The sequence below is a fragment of the Schistocerca americana genome, chromosome 8 (assembly GCF_021461395.2).
Source record: "Schistocerca americana isolate TAMUIC-IGC-003095 chromosome 8, iqSchAmer2.1, whole genome shotgun sequence".
NCBI classification, from domain to species: domain Eukaryota; kingdom Metazoa; phylum Arthropoda; class Insecta; order Orthoptera; family Acrididae; genus Schistocerca; species Schistocerca americana.
This window is the reverse complement of record NC_060126.1, coordinates 66,268,997-66,291,878: the sequence shown is the minus strand read 5'-3', so window position 1 is coordinate 66,291,878 and position 22,882 is coordinate 66,268,997. Positions and strand designations below refer to the sequence as shown.

At 40.3% G+C, this 22,882-nt stretch overlaps 1 protein-coding gene across 3 annotated transcripts in view; it reads right to left on the bottom strand.

Annotated features, from left to right (window-relative positions):
- Positions 1 to 4,175: 4,175 nt before the first annotated feature.
- The window catches only part of LOC124545179 (transmembrane protein 145-like), a 116,377-nt gene continuing 97,670 nt past the window's right edge, over positions 4,176 to 22,882 (bottom strand). For all 3 annotated transcript variants that reach the window (XM_047124018.1, XM_047124020.1, XM_047124021.1), the window contains one exon: positions 4,176 to 4,388. In XM_047124018.1, the coding sequence (XP_046979974.1) occupies positions 4,245 to 4,388 (144 nt within the window). In that variant the 3' untranslated portion in view covers positions 4,176 to 4,244. The remainder of the gene's footprint in view (positions 4,389 to 22,882) is intronic.

Genomic DNA, 22,882 nt, shown 5'->3' with positions numbered 1-22,882 from the left:
AATGTATTGCGAATACATAGAAAGAAGGATCCTTTATTGTATGATTATATGATAGCGGAACAAACACTGGTAGCAGTTAACTTCTGTAAAATATCTGGGATTATGCGTGCAGAACGATTTGAAGTGGAATAATCATATAAAATTAATTGTTGGTAAGGCTGGTACCAGGTTGAGATTCATTGGGAGAGTCCTTAGAAAATGTAGTCCATCAACAAAGGAGGTGGCTTACAAAACACTCATTCGACCTATACTTGAGTATTCCTCATCAGTGTGGGATCCGTACCAGATCGGGTTGACGGAGGAGATAGAGAAGATCCAAAGAAGAGTGGCGCGTTTCGTCACAGGGTTATTTGGTAACTGTGATAGCGTTACGGAGATGTTTAGCAAACTCAAGTGGCAGACTCTGCAAGAGAGGCACTCTGCATCGCGGTGTAGCTTGCTCGACAGGTTTCGAGAGGGTGCGTTTCTGGATGAGGTATCGAATATATTGCTTCCCCCTACTTATACCTCCCAAGGAGATCACGAATGTAAAATTAGAGAGATTAGAGCACGCACGGAGGCTTTCAGACAGTCGTTCTTCCCGCGAACCATACGCAACTGGAACAGGAAAGGGAGGTAATGACAGTGGCACGTAAAGTGCCCTCCGCCACACACCATTGGGTGGTTTGCGGAGTATAAATGTAGATATAGATGTATATGTAGATGTAGATGTAGATGTAGATGTAGATGATCCTCCACCCCCCCCCCCTTCCAGCCTAACCACCCACTGGTCACTTTCCAGGGATTCCTTACCTCCAAGTGAGCCTCATTATTCTTCCCCAGGTCCCTTCCTCAGAATGCCAACCTTTCAGTAGAAGAGAGAACAGCTGTACACAATCTCAAAACAAATCCTGACCTAATCGTCCTACCTGCAGACAAAGATTCCACCACTGTTATTATGAATCACAGTGATTACCTGGCATAAGGCCTACGCCAATTATCTGACTCCTCTACCTATAAACTCTGCCAGAGTAATCCCATCTCTGAAGTCCAAAACAAACTGCAATCCCTGCTAAAAGCCTCGGGCCCTTCCCCGAACACTTCCCCTGAATCCATTTCCCTTCTTACCTCTGACACCATATACACCCACCTTCTACATGCTCCCCAAAATCCACAAACCCAAAAATCCTGTATGCCTCATTGTGGCTTGTTATTGTGCCCGCACTGAAAGAATTTTGGCATTCATTGACCAACACCACCAACCAACTGCCCATAATCTAGCCTCCCATGTCAAAGACACCAACCAGTTCCCTCACTGTCTCTCCACCATCCCCACCCCTTTGCCCCCCTTGATCCCTACTCATCACTGTTGATGTCCCCTCCCTATACATCAGCATCCCTCATGCCTATGGTCTTACCACTATTGAACACTACCTTTTTCGACGTCCTTCAGACTACAAACCTACTACCTCATTCCTCATACACCTTACTAACTTTATCCTAATCCACAACTACTTCTAATTTGAAGGTAAGGTATATAAACAAATTCACAGCACAGCCCTGGACACCCACATGGCACCCTCCTATGCCAACCTTTTTATCGTCCATATAGAGAAGACCTTTGTAGCCACCCACGATGCTGGTCCAGGTTAATTGATGATTTCTTCATGATCTAGACCCAGGCCCAAGACAAACTATCTTCGTTCCTACACCTTCTCACCCACCCACTTCACATGGTGCTCCTCAGCCCAGCTTACCACCTTCCTAGATGTTGACCTCCTAATCTCTGATGGCTCCATCTGCATCTCTGACCACATTAAAGCCACCAACCATCAACAGCCCCTGCATTTTCACAGCTGTCATCCCTTCCACACCAAAAAATCCCTCCCATATAGCCTGGCTATCTGGGGATAGTGTATCTCCAGTGGCAAAAACTACCTTGCTCAGTATGCTGACACTATCCCCCAGACCTAGTCCACAAACAGATCTCCTGTGCCATTTCCCCTCACAACCTCAATCCTCCCACCACCCATAAAACCAGCCACAAAGGAGTGTCCCCTTTGTCATCCAGTACCACCCTGGACTAGAACAACTGAACCACATCCTTCACCAGGGCTTTGGTTACCTATTATTGTGCCCTGAAATGAGGGACATCCTACCTCAGATATTTCCCACCCCCTCCTAAAGTGGAATTCCATCGCCCACCCTACCTCCACAACATCCTAGTCCATCCCCATGGAACACCCAATCCCAACCCCCTGCCACAAGGATCATATGCCAGTGGAAGACCCAGGTGCAAAACCTACGCAATCCACCCACCCAGCACTTCCTGTTCCAGTCCTGTCACAGGTTTATCCTACCCCATCAGAGATGGGCCACCTGTGAAACCAGCCATGTCATTTACCAGCTCTGCTGCAATCATTGCACAACTTTTTATATTGGTATGACTACCAACCACCTGTCCACCAGGATGAACAGTCACTGGCAAACTGTGGCTAAGAGCAAAGTGGAACACCCTGTGGCACAGAACACTGCTCAACACAACACACTTGATTTCAATGGCTGCTTCACTACATGAGCCATCTTGATCCTTCCTTCAACCACCAGCTTTTCTGAACAGCACAGATGGGAGCTATCCTTTCTCTACCACATTCTCTGCTCCCGCAATTATCCTGGCCTCAACCTACAGTAACATACTGTCCGCCTCAGCTTCCACCCCCTCTGTCCTATCAAGGCTTCCGCATTCTCATCTCCCACCCTGTTTATTTCCAGCCCTCTGCCAATGCATCTGCCCATTTGCTCCTTTTTTGTTTCTTTTTTCCCCACCTCCCTACCCCACAACCTCCTGACACTGCGCCTGTCGGTAGTCTAGGCCCTACACACTTCACCAGACAGCATTCATCTCTCTCCTCACCTGTACACTACTATCCCTTCCCCTTCCCACTCTCTCCAGACTGCTGCTTGCATCCCACACAATGTTGCATTCTGGCCCAAGAAGCTGGAGTTGGTGGTCATGTGTACATGAGGGTGCTTGCTTGATTGACTGTGTGTGTGTTTGTGTGTGTGTGTTTGTGTGTGTGCGCGTGTGTGTGTGTGTGTGTGTGTGTGTGTGTGTGTGTGTGTGTGTAGTTTCTAGTTGAACTGATATAATAACCAATAGTATAATATCTGTTTTTGTTCCTTGACATCATGAAAAATACAAATCATATATTAGAGCTAGAATTAAAAGAATCCCAGTAAAAGTACCGCCAAAAATAAACTCTATCATTTAGAATCATTATTTCCTTCATGTGACTAATTGGAAGGAAGGGTTTGAAAAAATGATGCTACTAAGCTGAAAATAACCTATAACCAAGATCAAAGTAAACTTATTCTTAGTAAAACAGAACAAGAAATAAAGATGCAACAAAATTTCACCAACACCGAATACTGGATAAATTCAAAGATAGGAGTGGTCATTAGTATTTCAGAAATAAGGTAAGAAAGTGCAGGAAACAGTTGGATAAATGAGATATTGAAAGAAAATTGAAAGAAGACAAAAAAAGATGAAACAGATAGAACAAAATGCGAAACTGATATGATGAGGAAAATAAAGAAATGTGAACAGGATGTGACTCGGGCAGAAAGAAGAAAAGGAGGTAGGGAATGGGGGGGTGAAAGTAGATAACTAAACACACTAAACAGTGACTAAATGTTTATTCTTGATGAAGTACTCATGCTGAAAACTGAGAGGTACTGATACTAGGAGGAAGAATCCTTGTCACACAACTGGTGGAGTTATTTCTAGGTCATGAATATCGTACTGTGAAGAATCTTCATTGAAAGGCTATTATATACTTCTGATATAGGATCTCTGCATTAGTCCACCTCTACTTAATGATGGTTTAACTGACATACTCCAGCACAGAAAGCTGATGAGCCATTACAAGTGTCCTGCACATGAGTTGTATTACAGATATATCTTCCATCTGTAAAATTAATGTTCCAATGAATGTACTGATGTTGCACTGGCAGTCATGCATTTTCTCCCACATTCCATATATCAGTGAGTTAAGTGGAAATGTGTTTGTAGAAATGTGTATTTCCTTTGTGTGCCAACTTTTTCACCAAAGACACAACTGTGGTAAGAAAACTAAACATAAACACAAGAATATGCATTTATTTCAAATAAAATATAACAAAGTTCTTGGAGTATACACATAATTTTCTCTTGAGATGTTTGTTTCTCAATTACAGGAATTTTACACATTTTTCATACAGAACTTCTAAGTGTTTACCTGGTCCCTTTGAGTGTTTATTTGGAATACATCAGGTACTCTTCTGTAATTGTGTTCTGGTGATGAGTCGTAGGAATCGTGGAGAGGAATGTGAGTTACATCTTTGGAAGGTTCCAGTGGCCTTTGAGGAACCTGTGGTGAGAAAGAGTTATCAATAGTAAAATCAGCACTAGAACACTAGCAACTTCAATTGACCTTATATTCTTCAGCACAAATAACACCAGCTAAAATAGTTGCATACACCAGACTTCTGATGAGCATGCTTGAAATTAACATTAATCTAGATCCTTTGGGCTGAGTCTCCTTTATCATGAAGTGAAGGAAAGTTAAGAGAGGAAACAGGATTATAAAGAAAGCAGAAGAGCCAAATAAAAGAGCACCTAATTCGTACTGCTGAATCATCACAGCAGCCTCCTCAGAATCTGCAGTATATCAACAGAAAACTGACCAAGTCATACAACAGTACCACTACGGATATCCTCATTCAAAAACAATATTTCCCTAATTTCATAATATATTTACGTAAAAAATGCTATATGTTTTATAAGTTTCAGGAGTTTGCAAATGTATATTTCTGAGAAATTTCTTAAGTTGCGTATATTGCGCGTAACATGTTTCATAGTCAATCAGAATTTGTAATTTACTCTTACCATAAATAACTAACATATTGTGTCACATTTGTTGTTTCATTTAACAAGGGTCTATTTGGTCTTTTTTTAAATTAATGATTTTGTTGAATTGTTGGTAGCTGCAACCACAAATATGTTTCAAATAAAAAAGAAAAGTCTACACCAAGTGTTTTTGTTGTTGTAATAGACATCTCATGTTGTTTGTTAATCAATCAGTTTTATAAGGCCACTGGTAATACTTATAGCATATTAAACCCATAAACTGAAATAAAATCAGCTAACTTAGTTTAGAGATGTTTGTTTACTATTCTGTAAAATACTGCACCAGAATGCAGCCCCATGTGTATGCTGTTCTCAAGCACGAGATGAGTTAGTTGCTGTTTGTGAGCAGCTGGAAGTTCCTCTGATCACTGTCAAGTGAGCTGAAGCTGCTGCAAATGGGTATGTTGGAAGGACACCTGAATGTCATATACCAGAGATACCAAACATACTCCCTAGCTACTCCCTAGTACTATCCTCTTCTGTGAATCCTGTCTCCTCTGTCACTACTCATCCACTTGACTGTGCATAGCACGTCAGAGGTAGGTCTAGGCATCATGTGCAGGGCAGACAGGGGCCAGGGAAAACTCAGATTGTTCTATCAATCCCCCTCACTAACAAGTTTGAGGTACTGTCTTCCACTGAAACTGAAAGTGAGCCAGTGAGACTCACTCCACCTGTTGCGTAATGTGCTGTGTCCAGTATCAAAAGGTGGCAGATGCAAAACAGTAGGGGTCTATTAATTGCCAGCAGTTCAAAAGTACAGTGAATAATGGTACCCCTTAGAGAGATGGCAGAAAGGGATGGGAAGGAACCAAAGAGATAGATCACCACAGAGAAAGAACACTGCAACCAGAGTGAAGAAAACTGCACAACCCTCCACGACATTTTCGGAAGTAGGAACAAAGGGGCACAATATGTAACAGTGTGTAAGGATATTATGAAACCTACAGTACAATAATGAATATGTATATTCAAGTAAAGTTAAACACATGATGTTTTTTCTGTGCTGGTGTATAACACAAATGTACAAAACTATTAACAGATATTTTTAAACAATACACACTTGAAATAAATGTACACATAGTTTTATTGATTTTATGCATGAGTTTGTATTCTATACTAACATTAGACCTGATTTTGAAAAGGAATTTGGCAGTTGCTATCTTACAAATTTGCACACATAACCATCTCACTTTCGAAACAACTCCAGAATGATAAGTGACTAAAATGAAGAAGACACAATCGCTTTTTGCTGGCATTCTGCTGAAATCAGAAATCCATTACATCATGTCCCTCATTCCCCTTTGGGAGGATTCATCACATTTTGTTATTTCTGTATTATAATTTTCACATTATGACAGTATGCCATTTTGAGACAACACCACATTGAAAATTAATCACAAACATGTCACTCTAGGTATGATCTGTTATAATTAAATGTCAGTTAAAGACACATCAACTGTAAAAGTGCTTTTGAACTTTTAAGATGAACACAAAAAATAATGTTTGAAATTGTATGTGATCACTGGGCTTGTGTAGTTAGACACATGCAGTTACAAAGTGGAAGTAAATACATTCACAATTGTAACACATTCTGGGACTTTCTTATTCATGTTTCTGATGTATGTTCTGCAATATTCAGTTATATTTATGTATAAGAGCATTCTATGTCAGGAATAAGAGACTTCAGTCTGATTAAAAATCTAAAGATAAAATTGCTGCAAGTGAAACACCCAAAAATGACATTTATATTCTTTCTTGCACAAATATTTGAACTTTTTTTTCTGAATATGTCACAATTTCTGAGGGTGTGGTCAGTCAGGAATTATGAGTACAGCTAAAATTGCTGCAAATGAAATGAGCAGCAAATATGTTGATAGTATTGCTTCTGACAGATATTTAGCTACAATTGAATCTTTAAAACACTTTCATAAATTTGGCCACTGAGGCAAAGATTTCAGTACATAGTGAGTGACAAACTACATGCAAACAATCTCCAATTTCAGCTGAAAGCCAGTTACACACTGTGGTACTTCCTCATTTCAGTCACTCCTTCACAGTGACTTCCAAAAACATGGTGGAAAATAGCACAGCATGGCACTGCAGGGAGCACAAAATAAAGAGCCACAGTCTCTCTATGTATGCTCTACCTGTTTGGAAGGAAACTATGTGCACTCAGACTCATTCAATTTGTTGAAGAGTCTATTCTGGCAGTCATTGAGGGAACTTTGTGCAAACAGCTGGAGACTATGGTGCATGTTGTAACACATGATGCCTGCAGCTGGGCTTTGAGGTCATCTTGCATCATTCCAGCAACTGCCACAGAAGCTTACAATGTGTTGTATTGTCCCCAGAAAAGATCATAGCTCTCTGTTTCTGAGTCAAGTAAGAAGGTTGTGAAGGTTCTGTGACAAACTAGGCTGTGAATTCCCAGAATTGAGCCACAGGATTGACAACTGTACTGGCCCCCAAAATGGGCCAGTCTCTCACTACACATCAGAGGACACTACCCAGGCAGCAGACTGTGCGTGGGGTTCACACACAAAGATCTTTTAGATTAAGTGGCTCTCCATCCATTCCAGGTAATGGTAGCTGTAGAATACTCAAAAGATTTGGTGCAAGTTTCAAAGAAATACCCCTCACAGATAAGAGTAATAAAATCACAGGCAAAAATAATAAAGTCCTAGCACTTAACTGGTAAAGTATAGGCAGAAAAATGCCAGTATTTAAGCACCCATAAAAAGCAGTGAAGTGCACATAATACTAGGTACATAAATCTCCTTAAAACCCAAAATTGACAGCAATGAGATTTTTGCAGAAAATTTGAGCAGTTAATGGGAGGATAAGTTAAAGGGAAATAGAGGTGCTGTACTTGTCATAGTGTACAAGAAACTTGAATCTAACAAGGTAGAAATTGAACCTGCAAGCAAGACTGTTTGGGCAAGACTCAGTATCAGTAGAGGGGGTAAAATTATAATTGGATCCTTCTACTGACTGCCAGACTTATCACCTGATGTACCCAAAAACTTCAAGAGAGAACCTCAGATCAATAGTATGTAAGTTCCCCAAACATACTGTAATCATTGAAGAAAATTTTAATCGATTAACAGTCAACTGAATTATTACAGTTTTGTTAAACATTACTAAATACCTTATCTGAAAACTAAATATAACAGATAGTTCAGAACCCCACTCATGATGGAAACATATTTGATCTGATGACACAAATAGACCAAACCTATTTGAGGGTGGTTAAAGTGACAATGAGGTAATTCTAGCAACAATGATTGCCAAAGTACAAAAGGCATCTAAAACAAATAGAAAGACTTACATATTCAATAAACTAGATACAGAGACAGTAGAGTCATATCTCAGTGATAATCTTGAAACTTTCAGCTCAGGAGAGGGGCTTGTAGAGGAACTATGGCTCGGATTTAAAAGAATAGTTTACTATCCACAGGATAGGTATGTACCCAGTGGATCAGTTGATGCTGGGAGGTATCCTCTATTGTATACAGTTACTGTAAAGGAACTTCTAAAGAAACACAAACTTCTCTGTATTAAGTGTATAACAAAGCACAAAGCTATAAGTAGACAGATGCTGAATGAAATACATTTGGTGCTAAGAAGGCAATGCATGAGGCCTTCAGCGTGTGATGTCCACCTGCTTCATTTCTCGTTGTTAGTCCTTGGTGTTGACGTACTGTGTTCCTATACTGGCTGAAAAATTGGGGAGGGGGGGGGGGGGGGGGGAGTGGAAGTTTGACAATGACTACGTAAATGATGTAGCTGACAGTTGGACAGATGCATTTCACAGTTCTTTACTCTCACTGTTCACAACCCCCCACCCCAATATTACACAGTTATATGGCCAGTGCACTATTGTTTAACTTTCAACAAGTCTCATTAATAGTTTGCAGACAAACATCCACATGCTGCTACAATAGTTTACTGTTGACCATCTATGAGCAGTAAAAGCCTAACCACACATTTCAGAGTCTTTCAAATAAACTGAACAGACACTGTCATTGTTTTAACACATGTCTTATTGGTGTAACACTTATTTCACAGTTAAGTTGATGTGTTGTTTTTGTTCCAACCAACACAGGTTTCTTGCCTGAAACTCTGCTGTGGACTGACTGTCTCAGAACCAAAAATTGGGCACTTATATATCCTCACAATAATAGGCACTGAAGCTACACATTGTTTAAAGTTTAATTTACAGAAATTACAATTAAAACATTACTCGTTCAGTTAACCAAATACATCGAAAAATTGCATCTTTTTAACTGTTTCTGCTACTACAAGAGTTAAGCTAAATTACTTGTTTAAATGATAAAAATAACATCTATCATTATTGAAACAATACTTTTGACAAAACTGTTAATCACTTTGGAACTACGTAAGGGCTGCCTTTGCTAACATGTTTTTGAATAGAGCCAAATAGATCCTTTAAGAATACTATTAGTTATTCCTCCAAATGTTTATAATTAGTACAGGATTTATATTTGTTTATATGTCAACAATAGATTTAAGTTACGAAAAATTGCTGATTTCACCTTATAACAAAAGATAGTAACTAGGAATAGTCAAAATAAATAAGAAAATAAATTGCATACATAAAACTAAGCACAGAATTAGACCTGGTGTTATACTTTTTAAAACCGAGGGCCAACATTTCTCTTTTCTGAAAATGCAGAGTATACTCACAAATGTTAATGGTAATTAGTTAAAAGAGAAAAACTTAATTTTAAGGAGGCAGATGGCAAAAAAAAAGAGGAAGTAAAAATATCTCAGCTTGCTTTGTCACAAGTGACAACCCTAGTAGAATATTATTGAAGGATATTTTACAAAACCCAAAGAAATTCTTGTTCTACATAAGGACTGTTAATGGCACCAAAGCCAGACACTCATGGACAAGACAGGAACTGAAACCAAGGATAGCAAAGAAAAAAGCAAAAATGTTTAATTCCAATTTCAAATCTTCCTTCAAAAAGAAAAACTCAGAAGTAATGACTCAGTTTCATCTTGTACCACTGCAAATATGAGTGAAATAAATATTAGTGTCAGTGGCATTGAGAAACAGTTGAAGTCATTAAAATTGAACAAAACTTCAGGGCATGATGGAATCTCTATCATATTCTGTCCTGAATTAGTGGCTGAGTTAGCACCTCTTTTAAACATAATATACCAAAGATACCTCATACAAAAAACTGTGTCTGAGGGATGGAAGAAAGCACAGATCACACCCATTAACAAGAAGGGTAGTAGAAGTGACCCAAAAAATTACTGTCCAGTATCCTTGATATCCATTTGTTGAGGTCAAATTAATGAGGTACCTTCAACAGAAAGACATGTGAAGGCAGATTCAACACTTTTCATCTGCTTATCCTCCCTCAGTTGAAGGCTTTCCTTTTAATACTGAGTAATACTGCAAGGCACTATCTTCATGATTTCTTCTGTATTATGTAGAGTCAGTTTTTTCATTCTAGCAACTGTTCTGACTTAGCATCACTCAAACATTCATTCTAACTAAACTGCGAGTTTCATTCTTTATAAGAGCAGCACTGAAATAATCTGTCTTTATTCATTAAAACTGTGTATTAGAAAGACAAAGACCAAGCTTTGAGTCCTACTGTGGTACTAAATTCTAATTAGTCAGGAAACTTATGCTTATGAAAAGGGTAGACTGGTACTCACCATACAGCAGAAATGTTAGGTCACAGACAGATTCAACAAAAAGACTGTCAAACAAGTTAGCTTTCAGCCAAAAGACCTTCTTCTGAATTAGACAACATAAACACACACACACAAATACATATCACACACATATGAACACTGTCTCTGGCAGCCAAGGTCAGTGTCAATATTCCAACCTGGATTTTCCATTATTTGAAACTTATGGTTACTAGGATAGATTACGCAGGTGGTTGATGGGAAATGGGAAGGATACACATAGGAGAAAAAGGTGAAATGGTCGCTCACAGATTTGTTAAAGCTGTGAAACACAGAAACAATTTCTCAAACAGAGGAAATGCAGTCAGTAAAAATTTTTGATTCAGAATTCTTGGCTAGTAATTACATGCAGGAAGAAAAATATTAGTACTGAAAACAGATAAATATAAAAATACACACACTATCTCAAAATACACACACCTTTCCTTTTGTATTTTACACATGTCTATCAGCAGTACTCATATTTCAGCTCCCAAAGATAAGTACTGTACAGAAATCCAGTCTCTACAAAATTTCTAGTTTTCACAAGTGAATTCTTTTCCTTCTCATAAAATTGTAATCATTGTTAGCAAAATTGTCACTGATCTGCAAATGCTGTACACCTCAGTCTGGTAATTGTGATGATGATCACCTGCTTTATCTCTTTGTTGATTGTCCTCAGTTTTGACGTACTGGCTGAAAAAATTGGGGGTGGAAGTGCAACTACTGTATACTGTAAATGATGTATCCGACAGATGCACATCTGCTTTTGATAAGTCTCATTAATAGTTTGCAGGCAAACATCCACATACTGCTACAATAGATTACTGTTGAACATCTACGAGCAGTAAAAAACATAACCACAAAGTTCATAGTTCTTGAAGAATAGAAAGATATGTATGGAGCAGACACTGTCAGTGTTTTAACACACTGCCTATTTGTGTAACACTTATTTGACTGTTAAGTTGATGCATTGTTGTCATTCTAACCAAAACAGGTTCCTTGTCTGAAACTCTGCTGTGAAGTGACTGTCTCGGGATCAAAAATTGGGCCCTTATAAATCCTTGCAATAACAGGTACAGAGGGAATTTAAGTTACAAAACAATTACTGATTTCACCCTATAATGAAAAGATACTAACTAGGAATATTTGAAATAAATTAGAAAATCAGTTACATACATAAAACTAAGCACAAATTTAGATCTGGTGTTATATTCTTTAAAACCTCCCCCCATGAACCATGGATCTTGCCATTGGTGGGGAGGCTTGCGTGCCTCAATGATACAGATAGCCGTACCGTAGGTGCAACCACAACAGAGGGGTATCTGTTGAGAGGCCAAACAAACATGTGGTTCCTGAAGAGGGGCAGCAGCCGCCTTTTCAGTAGTTTCAGGGGCAACAGTCTGGATGATTGACTGATCTGGCCTTGTAGCACTAACCAAAATGGCCTTGCTATTCTGGTACTGCGAATGGCTGAAACCAAGGGGAAACTACAGCCGTAATTTTTCCCAAGGGCATGCAGCTTTACTGTATGATTAAATGATGAAGCCGTCTTGGTTAAAATATTCCGGAGGTAAAATAGTCCCCCATTCAGTTCTCCGGGTGGGGACTACTCAAGAGGATGTCATTATCAGGAGAAAGTTCTACGGATCGGAGTGTGGAATGTCAGATCCCTTAACCGGGCAGGTAGGTTAGAAAATTTAAAAAGGGAAATGGATAGGTTAAAGTTAGATATAGTGGGAATTAGTGAAGCTCAGTGGCAGGAGGGACAAGACTTCTGGTCAGGTGAATACAGGGTTATAAATACAAAATCAAATAGGGGTACTGCAGGAGTAGGTTTAATAATGAATAAAAAAAGTAGGCGTATGGGTAAGCTACTACAAACAGCATAGTGAACGCATTATTGTGGCCAAGATAGACACGAAGCCCACGCCTACTACTGTAGTACAAGTTTATATGCCAACTAGCTCTGCAAATGATGAAGAAATTGATGAAATGTATGATGAGATAAAAGAAATTATTCAGGTAGTGAAGGGATACGAAAATTTAATAGTCATGGGTGACTGTAATTCAGGAGTAGGAAAAGGGAGAGAAGGAAACATAGTAGGTGAATATGGATTGGGGCTAAGAAATGAAAGAGGAAGCTGCCTGGTAGAATTTTGTGCAGAGCATAACTTAATCATAGCTAACACTTGGTATAAGAATCATGAAAGAAGGTTGTGTACATGGATGAACCCTGGAGATACTAAAAGGTATCAGATAGATTATATAATGGTAAGACAGAGATTTAGGAACTAGGTTTTAAATTGTAAGACATTTCCAGGGGCAGATGTGGACTCTGACCACAATCTATTGGTTATGACCTGTAGATTAAAACTGAAGAAACTGCAAAAAGGTGGGAATTTAAGGAGATGGGACCTGGATAAACTGAAAGAAAGAAAGGTGTACAGAGTTTCAGAGAGAGCATAAGGGAACAATTGACAGGAATGGGGGAAAGAAATACAGTAGAAGAAGAATGGGTAGCATTGAGGACAAATGTAATGGCTTATCTCACCAGGAGTAAGATAGATAGTGCCTACAGGAAAATTAAAGAGACCTTTGGAGAAAGGAGAACCACTTGCATGAATATCAAGAGCTTTGATGGAAACCCAGTTCTAAGCAAAGAAGGAAGAGCAGAAAGGTGGAAGGAGTATACAGAGGGTCTGTACAAGGGTGATGTACTTGAGGACAATAGTATGGAAATGGAAGAGGATGTAGATGAAGATGAAATGGGAGATCTGATACTGTGTGAAGGGTTTGACAGAGCACTGAAAGACCTGAGTCGAAACAAGGCCACTGGAGTAGATAACATTCCATTAGAACTACTGACAGCCTTGGGAGAGCCAGTCCTGACAAAACTCTACCATCTGGTGAGCAAGATGTATGAGACATGCAAAATACCCTCAAGACTTCAAGAAGAATATAATAATTCTAATCCCAATGAAAGCAGGTGTTGATAGATGTGAAAATTAATGAACTATCAGTTTAATAAGCCACGGCTGCAAAATACTAACACGAATTCTTTACAGATAAATGGAAAAACTGATAGAAGCCAACCTCAGGGAAGATCAGTTTGGATTTCATAGAAATGTTGGAACACGTGAGGCAAAACTGATCTTACGACTTATCTTAGAAGAAAGATTAAGGAAAGACAAACCTATATTTCTACCATTTGTAGACTTAGAGAAAGCTTTTGACAATGTGGAATACTCTCTTTCAAATTTTGAAGGTGACAGGGGTAAAATACAGGGAGCGAAAAGCTATTTACAATTTGTACAGAAACCAGATGGCAGTTATAAGAGTCAAGGGGTATGAAAGGGAAGCAGTGGTTGGGAAGGGAGTGAGACAGGGTTGTAGCCTATCCCCAATGTTATTCAATCTGTATATTGAGCAAGCAATAAAGGAAACAAAAGAAAAATTTAGAGTAGGTATTAAAATCCATGGAGAAGAAATAAAAACTTTGAGGTTCGCCGATGACATTGTAATTCTGTCAGAGATAGCAAAGGACTTAGAAGAGGAGCTGAACAGAATGGACAGTGTCTTGAAAGGAGGGTATAAGATGAACATCAACAAAAGCAAAATGAGGATAGTGGAATGTAGTTGAATTAAGTCTGGTGATGCTGAGGGAATTAGATTAGGAAATGAAACACTTAAAGTAGTGAAGGAGTTTTGCTATTTGGGGAGCAAAATAATTGATGATGGTTGAAGTAGAGAGGATATTAAATGTAGACTGGCAATGGCAAGGAAAGCGTTTCTGAAGAAAAAAAAATTTGTTAACATCGAGTATTTGAATGGAGTGTAGCCTTTTATGGAAGTGAAACATGGACGATAAATGGTTTAGACAAGAAGAGAACAGAAGCTTTAGAAATGTGGTGCTACAGAAGAATGCTGATGGGTAGATCACATAACTAACTAATGAGGAGGTATTGAATAGAATTAGGGAGAAGAGGAGCTTGTGGCACAACTTGACTAGAAGAAGTGATTGGTTGGTAGGACACATTCTGAGACATCGAGGGATCACCAATTTAGTATTGGAGGGCAGCGTTGAGGGTAAAAATCATAGAGGGAGATCAAGAGATGAATACACTAAGCAGATTCAGAAAGATGTAGGCTTCAGTAGGTACTGGGAGATGAAGAAGCTTGCACAGGATAGAGTAGCATGGAGAGCTGCATCAAACCAATCTCAGGACTGAAGACCACAACAACAACAACATTCTTTAAAATGAAGGGCCAACATTTCTCGTTCATGATAATTCAGATTAGACTCATGTATGTTAATGGTAATTAATTCAAAAATGAAAAAATGAATTTTAAGGGAGCAGATGGCAAAACAAGAGGGGAAGTAAAATTATCCCAGCTTGTTCTGTCACATAATATAAACCGTACAATTCTAGCATCATACAACATGCGTAATTGTTGCTAAGGTTAGGTCTCTCTTAAATGACGTGTCATTTGTACTGGGTGTTTAGAAAGAAATATTCTAATACTTTGAGAGGTGTTAGTACTCACTGAAACAATAAAAATAAGTCCAATAAACAAGGGTCCATAAATGTGTACTTTCTGAGATAAACACATTGATCCGTGTGTGGCTCGTGTTCATGCCATTTATTGTTGGTCATCTTCTTTTACGGTACTGCCACCTTGTTTTCTTATTCCATTTACTGGTGTCACTAACTTCTGCCCTACTTGCCTGTGAGTAGCAGGAGCAGCGCTTATCAATAAGGGCACTGTTGTACCATCTCTGGAGCGACCGATAGTATTTCCGGGTCGTCGTGTGTCTGGAACTCAATTGGAAATGAACCAGGAGTGCAGTTGGGCACAGAGCAGCATCAGGGATGGATCAGCAGTGAGGTGCTGACAGACAGTACCTGCCAACCACTGGGGACTCACATGCACTGTCCAATGGAAGGACACTGGGGTGGGAACGACTGTTGGTTGGTCGTCTCATTGGCTAATGTGTATTTGGTCTTTTGACCATTTCCATGTGTGAGGCAGTTGGTTGGTTGGGGCAGAGCAGCAAGGAAGTCTCCATGGTGCATAGTCAGACCGGAGCCACTGGTGGCGTGCACGGGCAGTTGGAGTTTTGAGGCACTTCTTGCGAGGGTTACGAAATTCGTTGGCCACCAATCCTGAACACTAAAGTTGAGTGCTCACTTAACCTACCATCAAGCCTCAACTGCTATCATATCTCTTCGTTTGATCCTGGTTGTCACTTTCTGGCAGATTCCCGCGAGCGACAACGTGTGTGGATTGAAGTCGGCTATAATTGCAGCCGTCTTCCTGTGTGGTGTTTAACTTAATTTAATTCATTCTTTCATTAATGAAGTGTACCAGCAGTGTCTTCTGCCTTGTGGCCGTTGACATTCTGGTGAACTGCCCTGGTCATTGATGTAGTTTTTGGCAGTGTATTTTCCTTGTCGTGTTGATGCTGTCCAGTACGGCATGTAGTCGACAGCTGAGGTGTTGTTGGTCATTTTGGGCATTTATCCTGACTTGGCTGGATTGGGCACCAGTACTATGAACGTTGTGCTATTGACATCCTGTTGTAATTTTGCTGGTTGGGTGGAACGGAACTGATCTTGTTGGTTGGTTTGTCGGCTGGCTTTCGGTTAGGTTGCCTTCCGATTAAGAGGTTGTTGGTCTGATTGCCTGTCTCTCCTAAACATGCATTAGTGTTATCATCCCAGGCCGATCCTTGGAACATTCTGAGAACTGCTCCTTGTGTTTTACATAGTGATATCCTTTTAGTCTTAAGTACTCTGTGTGGCCTTCAGCCGAGTTTCATCCTTTCAAAGTTAAAACTGAAAATTCCTTGTGCCTAGGCCTTAAGCCATAAATTGGTTTCAAGTTGGTATGTTGCCTTCAGCCGCATTTTCAGCCTTTTCAAATCAAAAGTTGAACAATTTTGTCTAGGTCTTAAGCCATAAGAAATATTTTCTAGTTTTTATGTGACCTTCAGCTGAGTTTTCCAGCTTAAGTTAAAAATTGGAAATTTCTTTGTCTGGGCTTTAAGCCATGAGATTGTTTGGTTTTCATATGTGGCCATCACCCAAGAGTTATGTGAAGCATTTTAGGATAAAGTCTTTAGCCTATTTTAGTTTAAATTTAGAAGCTTTTCCCTTTAGGCCTTAAGCTGTAAAATTGTTTTCTGCATGGTGTGTGGCCTTCGGCTGAGTTTTAATCTCTCTTCAATTAAAAATTTAAAATCCTCCTCTTGCCCTTAAGTCATAAGATGGTTATTCTTTAGTATGAGGCCTTCAGCCGAGTTTTACATAAAATATCTTCAGCCTTTTCAAACTGAAAGCTCTTCCTCCTTGGCCTTAAGCCATTAAATTAGTTTGTTGATATGCGGCCTTCAGGCTAGTTTTCAGCCTATTTAGATTAAACACTGAAAATCTTTGTCTCGGCCTTAAGCTGTAACACTGTTCTTGATTAATGTGAGGTCTTCAGCCGAGGTCTATGGGAATAATTTAAGCTAAGGCTTTCAGCCTGTTTATATTGAAAATAAAAAAAAGAATTTTCTAAAGAAGTGAAACCTCCAGAAGAACTCAATTCCTTGCTCAGCCCTTGTGCCTTGGATTTTTGATGTGGCCTTCAGCCAATCTAAATTAAATCAAAGGAGGGCTTTCATTAAAACCTTTAGAGTTTTTGATTCTTGCTTCTGTGATTGTGTGTTTTAAGAAATAAAGTTTATGTGTTGAGTACAACTGACAGTAACTTATTTTGGCCATTTTCCACAGATAGAACCTCATCTGCTCTGTCCCGCTAGTGCAGGGATTTCACAGGTGTTTATAGGAGGAGCTGTGTGATGCTTGGTTATGGATATTAGCACAGTCACTGCATTGGTGCTCCATCACATGTGTCACCAAGGTATTACGTCATCTTTCTCACAGTACTCTACCTACTGTTAAGTGGTCTGTAGTCAGTTGTGTGGTTTGAGTCATGTTGTAAGCTATGTTAGTTTCCATCGTGTTTGTGTGCCTGATTGTAAAGTACTGTCAACCCGGGGTATGTATCACAGTGTTTTACCTTCTTCCAAAAGTGGATTCACTTATGTGTTTACTGTTGTATGTACAAATGGTGTAATACATTTACATTTTTTCTCTTCCACCATTTGTTAGTAATGGAAACCTACTACTTGACAAGTGAAATGGCGAATATGATATTCTACTTTTGTTTAGCAAGTAGATGTAGCCCACAAGCCCATGTCCTCTATGGTGAAAAATATCCATGGCACAGAGTCCCCTCTGATAAGCTGTTCAGCAGACTTTTCTAGCATCTGAGGGACACAGGTGCTTTGCACTTCGGAAGACTGACAGTGGAGGGCCACACACAGTCCACATGGCTAAAATGGGTGAGCACATTCTACATTTTGTGGAAGAAACCACTGGGACCAGTGCGCAATGATTAGCAGCAGTAGAAGGCATGTCTCACTCTGTTATCTGGGGGTATTTCATGAACAGTTGCTGTATCCATATAATCTACAGTGTGTTCAGACCCTAAGGCCACAGGATCATCATGGCAGAAGGCAGTTCTGTCAATGGCTGTTGCAGAAGTGTGCCGTGGATCCACTGTTAACAATCAAGATTTTATTTTCCAATGAGGCAGGGTTCACAAGAGATGGCATTGTGAATTTCCATAACCAGCGTGTATGGGCAGATGTAATTCGCCAAGCAGTTCAGGACAGAAGATATCAACACCAATTCTCAATCAACATAGGGACAGGCGTACTTGGCAATAGATTAATAGGGCCATATGTGCTACCACAAAGGTTAACTGGGGTGCATCAACTGGACTTTCTCATTAATCTATTGCCTATCTTATTGGATGGTATACCATTGTGGCAATAAATACAAATGTTCTTCATGCATGATGACACACCAGCACACTTTCACCACAATGTGCACAATCTTCTGACATAGACATTTCAGGACCACTGGATTGTTTGGGGAGGAAGGGGGGGGGGGGGGGGGTGCACCCACATCTTGGTCTGCTCATTCCCCAGACCTCAACCCCCAAGACATTTCATTATGGGGACACTTCAAGGAACTAACTATGCCTCATCAATCAACAATGGGCTGACACTTCAATGTATGGCAGCAGGTACAACATCAGCCAGATATACTTCAAAGGGTACGTCATTCCTTATGCCAGATGGCAGAGGGGTGCACTGTCATGAACATACGCCACGTTGAACATCTCCTGTAAACATGTTTTTCGCAGAAAGTATGCATTCTCAGACACAGGTTCATTGCACTTATATCACAAAGTTTGAATTCATGGACTCATATTTACTGGACTTATTTTTCTTGTTTTGATGAGTATTACCACCTCTCAAAGTATTCAACACCTTTTTTTTAACACCCTGTATGATACAGGAACAGTAAAGGGTGTAGTATGAATTCCTAGGAGTACACCTGCTAGCGTCTCCTTCCAGTTGGAATATACACTTTCACCTGTTTGTTGTATAACTACCTTCCATTTTCTATATTTGATATAGAATGAGAACCAGCTTAGAAACTTTTTCCATGGAAACCGTAAGCAGCCATTAAGTGAAAGAGTTATGGTTTACCATTCAGATGCTTAGATATAGTCACAGACATACTGGGCATGCACAGCTTTTTGTCAAGGTATTTACTTATTTCAGTGATCAGTTTGTTAATAGACCATTCCTATATCCATAACTATTATTCAGGATAATGTTATGAGTTTTGCTACACCCTTCTACCTTATTACACACTGTTGTGAGATGAGCACAAAGAATAATTGTGTAAAGAGTTTATGCTAACACCTCTAAATATGCGATAATTGTTGTGGTGTTGCTTGATTAGTTTTCCTAGTTATGAGATACATACTATACCAGAAGTATTGTTTCATACTAGGAAAAGAATAGATTGATACTCACCATAAAGGTGACCCTCTGAGTTGCAGACAGGCACAAAAAAGACTGTTATAAACTATAGCTTTTGACCAAAGTTTTCTTCAGGAAAGGAAACACATATAGACATTCACACAAGCAAGCACAGCTCATGCAGGCATCACTGCTACCACCAGCAGCTCCAACCAGAATGCGACTGTCACATGAATAGCATCAGCATTCTCATCTGACTTCAAACTTTAACCAATGAGAAGGACTCCTTATTACCATGAAAACATCATGTTGTGCATTATGCCAGAGATAGTGAGAAAAGAAGGCCAACAGGTATGGTCCCAGTATGTTGAAATGTAATTATTGTGCACGGAAGAGCTTCATTCCATACAAAAAGCACTCTGTCGTCAGGCCACGAGTGGCCTACTGTGACCATCTGACCACTGTGTCATCCTCGGTGGAGGATGCGAATAGGAGGGGCGTGGCGTCAGCACACCGCTCTCCCGGTCATAAGATGGTATTCTTGACCGAAGCTGCTACTATTCGGTCGAGTAGCTCCTCAATTGGCATCACGAGGCTGAGTGCACCCTGAAAAATGGCAACAGTGCATGGCGGCCCAGATGGTCAGTCATCCAAGTGCCGACCATGCCCGACATTGCTTAACTTCGATGATCTCACAGGAACCGGTGTATCCACTGCGGCAAGGCCATTGCCCCTTCATTCCACATAAGAGAGAATAATGTTTTTGCTTTGTGGTATGTGAGAAACCTCTGCATCCCCTTAGGTAAGACAATGTTTCAAGCACTCAGAACATCTGATCAGTATATTTCCACTGTGGCTAATGTGGGCATGATGAAGTGCAGTTATAGAGATTGGCATGTGAACTTGTCTACCAGTAGGTCTAAAGAAACACACAGTCAGCAGTGCCACTGATAGAGACATATTGATCAGTGTCACTAAATGCAACATAATAAATAGTACTTTTTGTAATACATAAATCATGAGTTCTGTTGTCATTTAGATGACCCTATTTCTCAGCTACATGACTGCACCTGTAAAACTAGATGTTGTGGGTTTTCCTGTAGGGGTGTTCACCAAAATTGCAAATGCTATTTAACAGTTATTCTGAAGTGACAGACGCCTAATCAAATAACTGTTGTGACTCGCCGATCTTTCAAAGTGCCACCGCGCAATTACGCGCATCCTCTACATGCGGCGCTGTCTGCCAGCCATGCCAGCCATGCCAGCGCCACCTAAGCGGCCAGCCAGCCAGCGGCCGCTAGACTCGGACTCAGTTATGGTTTGACTGTTAAAGTGGGCACACGTCTTGCTCTGTTTACTTGATCTGTGACTTTCATGTATTGCGTCTTCCTTGAAATATATTTGTTCAACTTGAAGTTATAACAACTGGCGACGAGGTAGTGATCTTTCTTTTCCATTGTTGACCCACATGTTTCCATGGCTTTTTTAAAGCAACTATTGCAAGGTCTCATAGAACAGCAAACGCTTCTCACAAATGCGATTCGTGATTTCGTCACGGCATCAAATCGTTGTCTCTACCTCCTTTTCCTCCTTACGACGAGATGGCAGAAGGCTGGTCTGATTACGAAAAACGTCTTCGGCAGCACTTCTTGGCATTTCATGTCATGGACAAACAAACACGTAAGTCTCTGTTCCTTTCATGGATTTCACCTCAAATGTATCGGTTGTTGTCACAATTGGCTCCTTTGAAAGATCCTGCATCTTTGTCCTTTGCTGAAATGTGCTCACTTCTGTCCATCTATTTTCAAAAGCAAACACATATGGTAGCCTCTTGTGTTGCCTTTTATCATTGTCAAAAACAACTGAATCAATCCTATCGTGCTTGGACTGCTGAACTTTATGGCCTCAGTAGAAAATGTCATTTTTCACAAAGAATCCTACGCTGTTTCCATGGTACTGGATGCTATTATCTGATCGGCACCCGACAAAGAAGTTTGGCAATGTGCCCTTCAGTTGGGAAATCCGACTTTGGATGAAGTCCTGTCCACTGCTCAGTCTTTTCAAATTTCTCGCGCCACTGGAGCACAAATAGAGGCATGGGGCGACATCAGGGAAATACAACCTCTGTGCGATGTTGACGAAGCATGTGGCATGTCCCCACTGGCCAACATGGCCGCAGTACACTCCCAAGCGCAGCCTCGGCCTAACCATAAACAAACCTCTAAGAAACTGCAGCAAAACCCACGGCAACTTCCTTCATGTCCACGGTGTTTTAAGAAACATTCACGAGAAGATTGTCCACAACGTTGGGCCGTGTGTCACAAATACAAAAAAAAGGCCCGTGTGTCATCCGTTTGCAAATCCGACCACATACATGATGTTCATGAACATGACACTGATTCTGATTCTGTGTTGTCTGGCGATTGTAATTCTTCCCTTTCAGGGAAGTTATTCCTCACTGTCCAAATACTCAGTCAAGATGTTCGCATGCAGGTGGATACTGGTTCTGCTGCCACTACTATCAATTCTCAGATGTATCTTCAGTTGGGTTCTTCAATCCTGTCACCTGTCACTAGGGAATTACGGACTTACAATAAACAGAAGATTTCTCTCTTGAGACAATTTGATGCTGAGGTATCTTACAAATCTGTCATTCGCACTGTTCCCATATTTGTGGTCAACCACAGTAATGCGGAGAATCTTTTTGGTTTCGGTACCTTTCACGTTTTTGGGTTCTCCATAGATGACTCTGTCAATATCGTCTCTGATGCTATTCATTATGCTCAATTGAATTCCTTGTTGACAACATTTTCATCCCTTTTCTCTCCTGGGTTAGGCCGTGCAAACGACTTTGAAGCTCATATCACGCTCAAACCCACTGCTCGGCCTAAGTTTTTTCGGGCTTGGCCCATTCCTGTGGCCCTTTGTGATCAGATCAAATGGGAGCTGGATCATCTCACTGCTTTAGGGGTCTTGCTTCCTGTCACTTCCAGTGAGTGGTCTTCTCCTGTCGTTGTCGTTGCTAAGCCAAATGGTGATATTCATCTCTGTGGCGATTTCAAAGCCACTGTAAATGCTCAATGCCTTATCGACATTTACCCTATGCCTTGACCTGAAGAATTGTTCACTGAACTTGCTGGAGGCCAGCATTTTTCTAAACTTGACATGTCAGAAGCTTATTATCAACTTCCTCTTGATGCTGCTTCCCGGAAGTTTCTGGTCCTTAACACGCCTTTCGGCCTCTATCAATACCAATGATTGCCATTTGGGGTTGCCAGCACCCCTGCTCTCTTTCAGCAATTCTTGGAACAATTATTGCTCACTGTCCCTGGGTGTATAAATTACCAGGA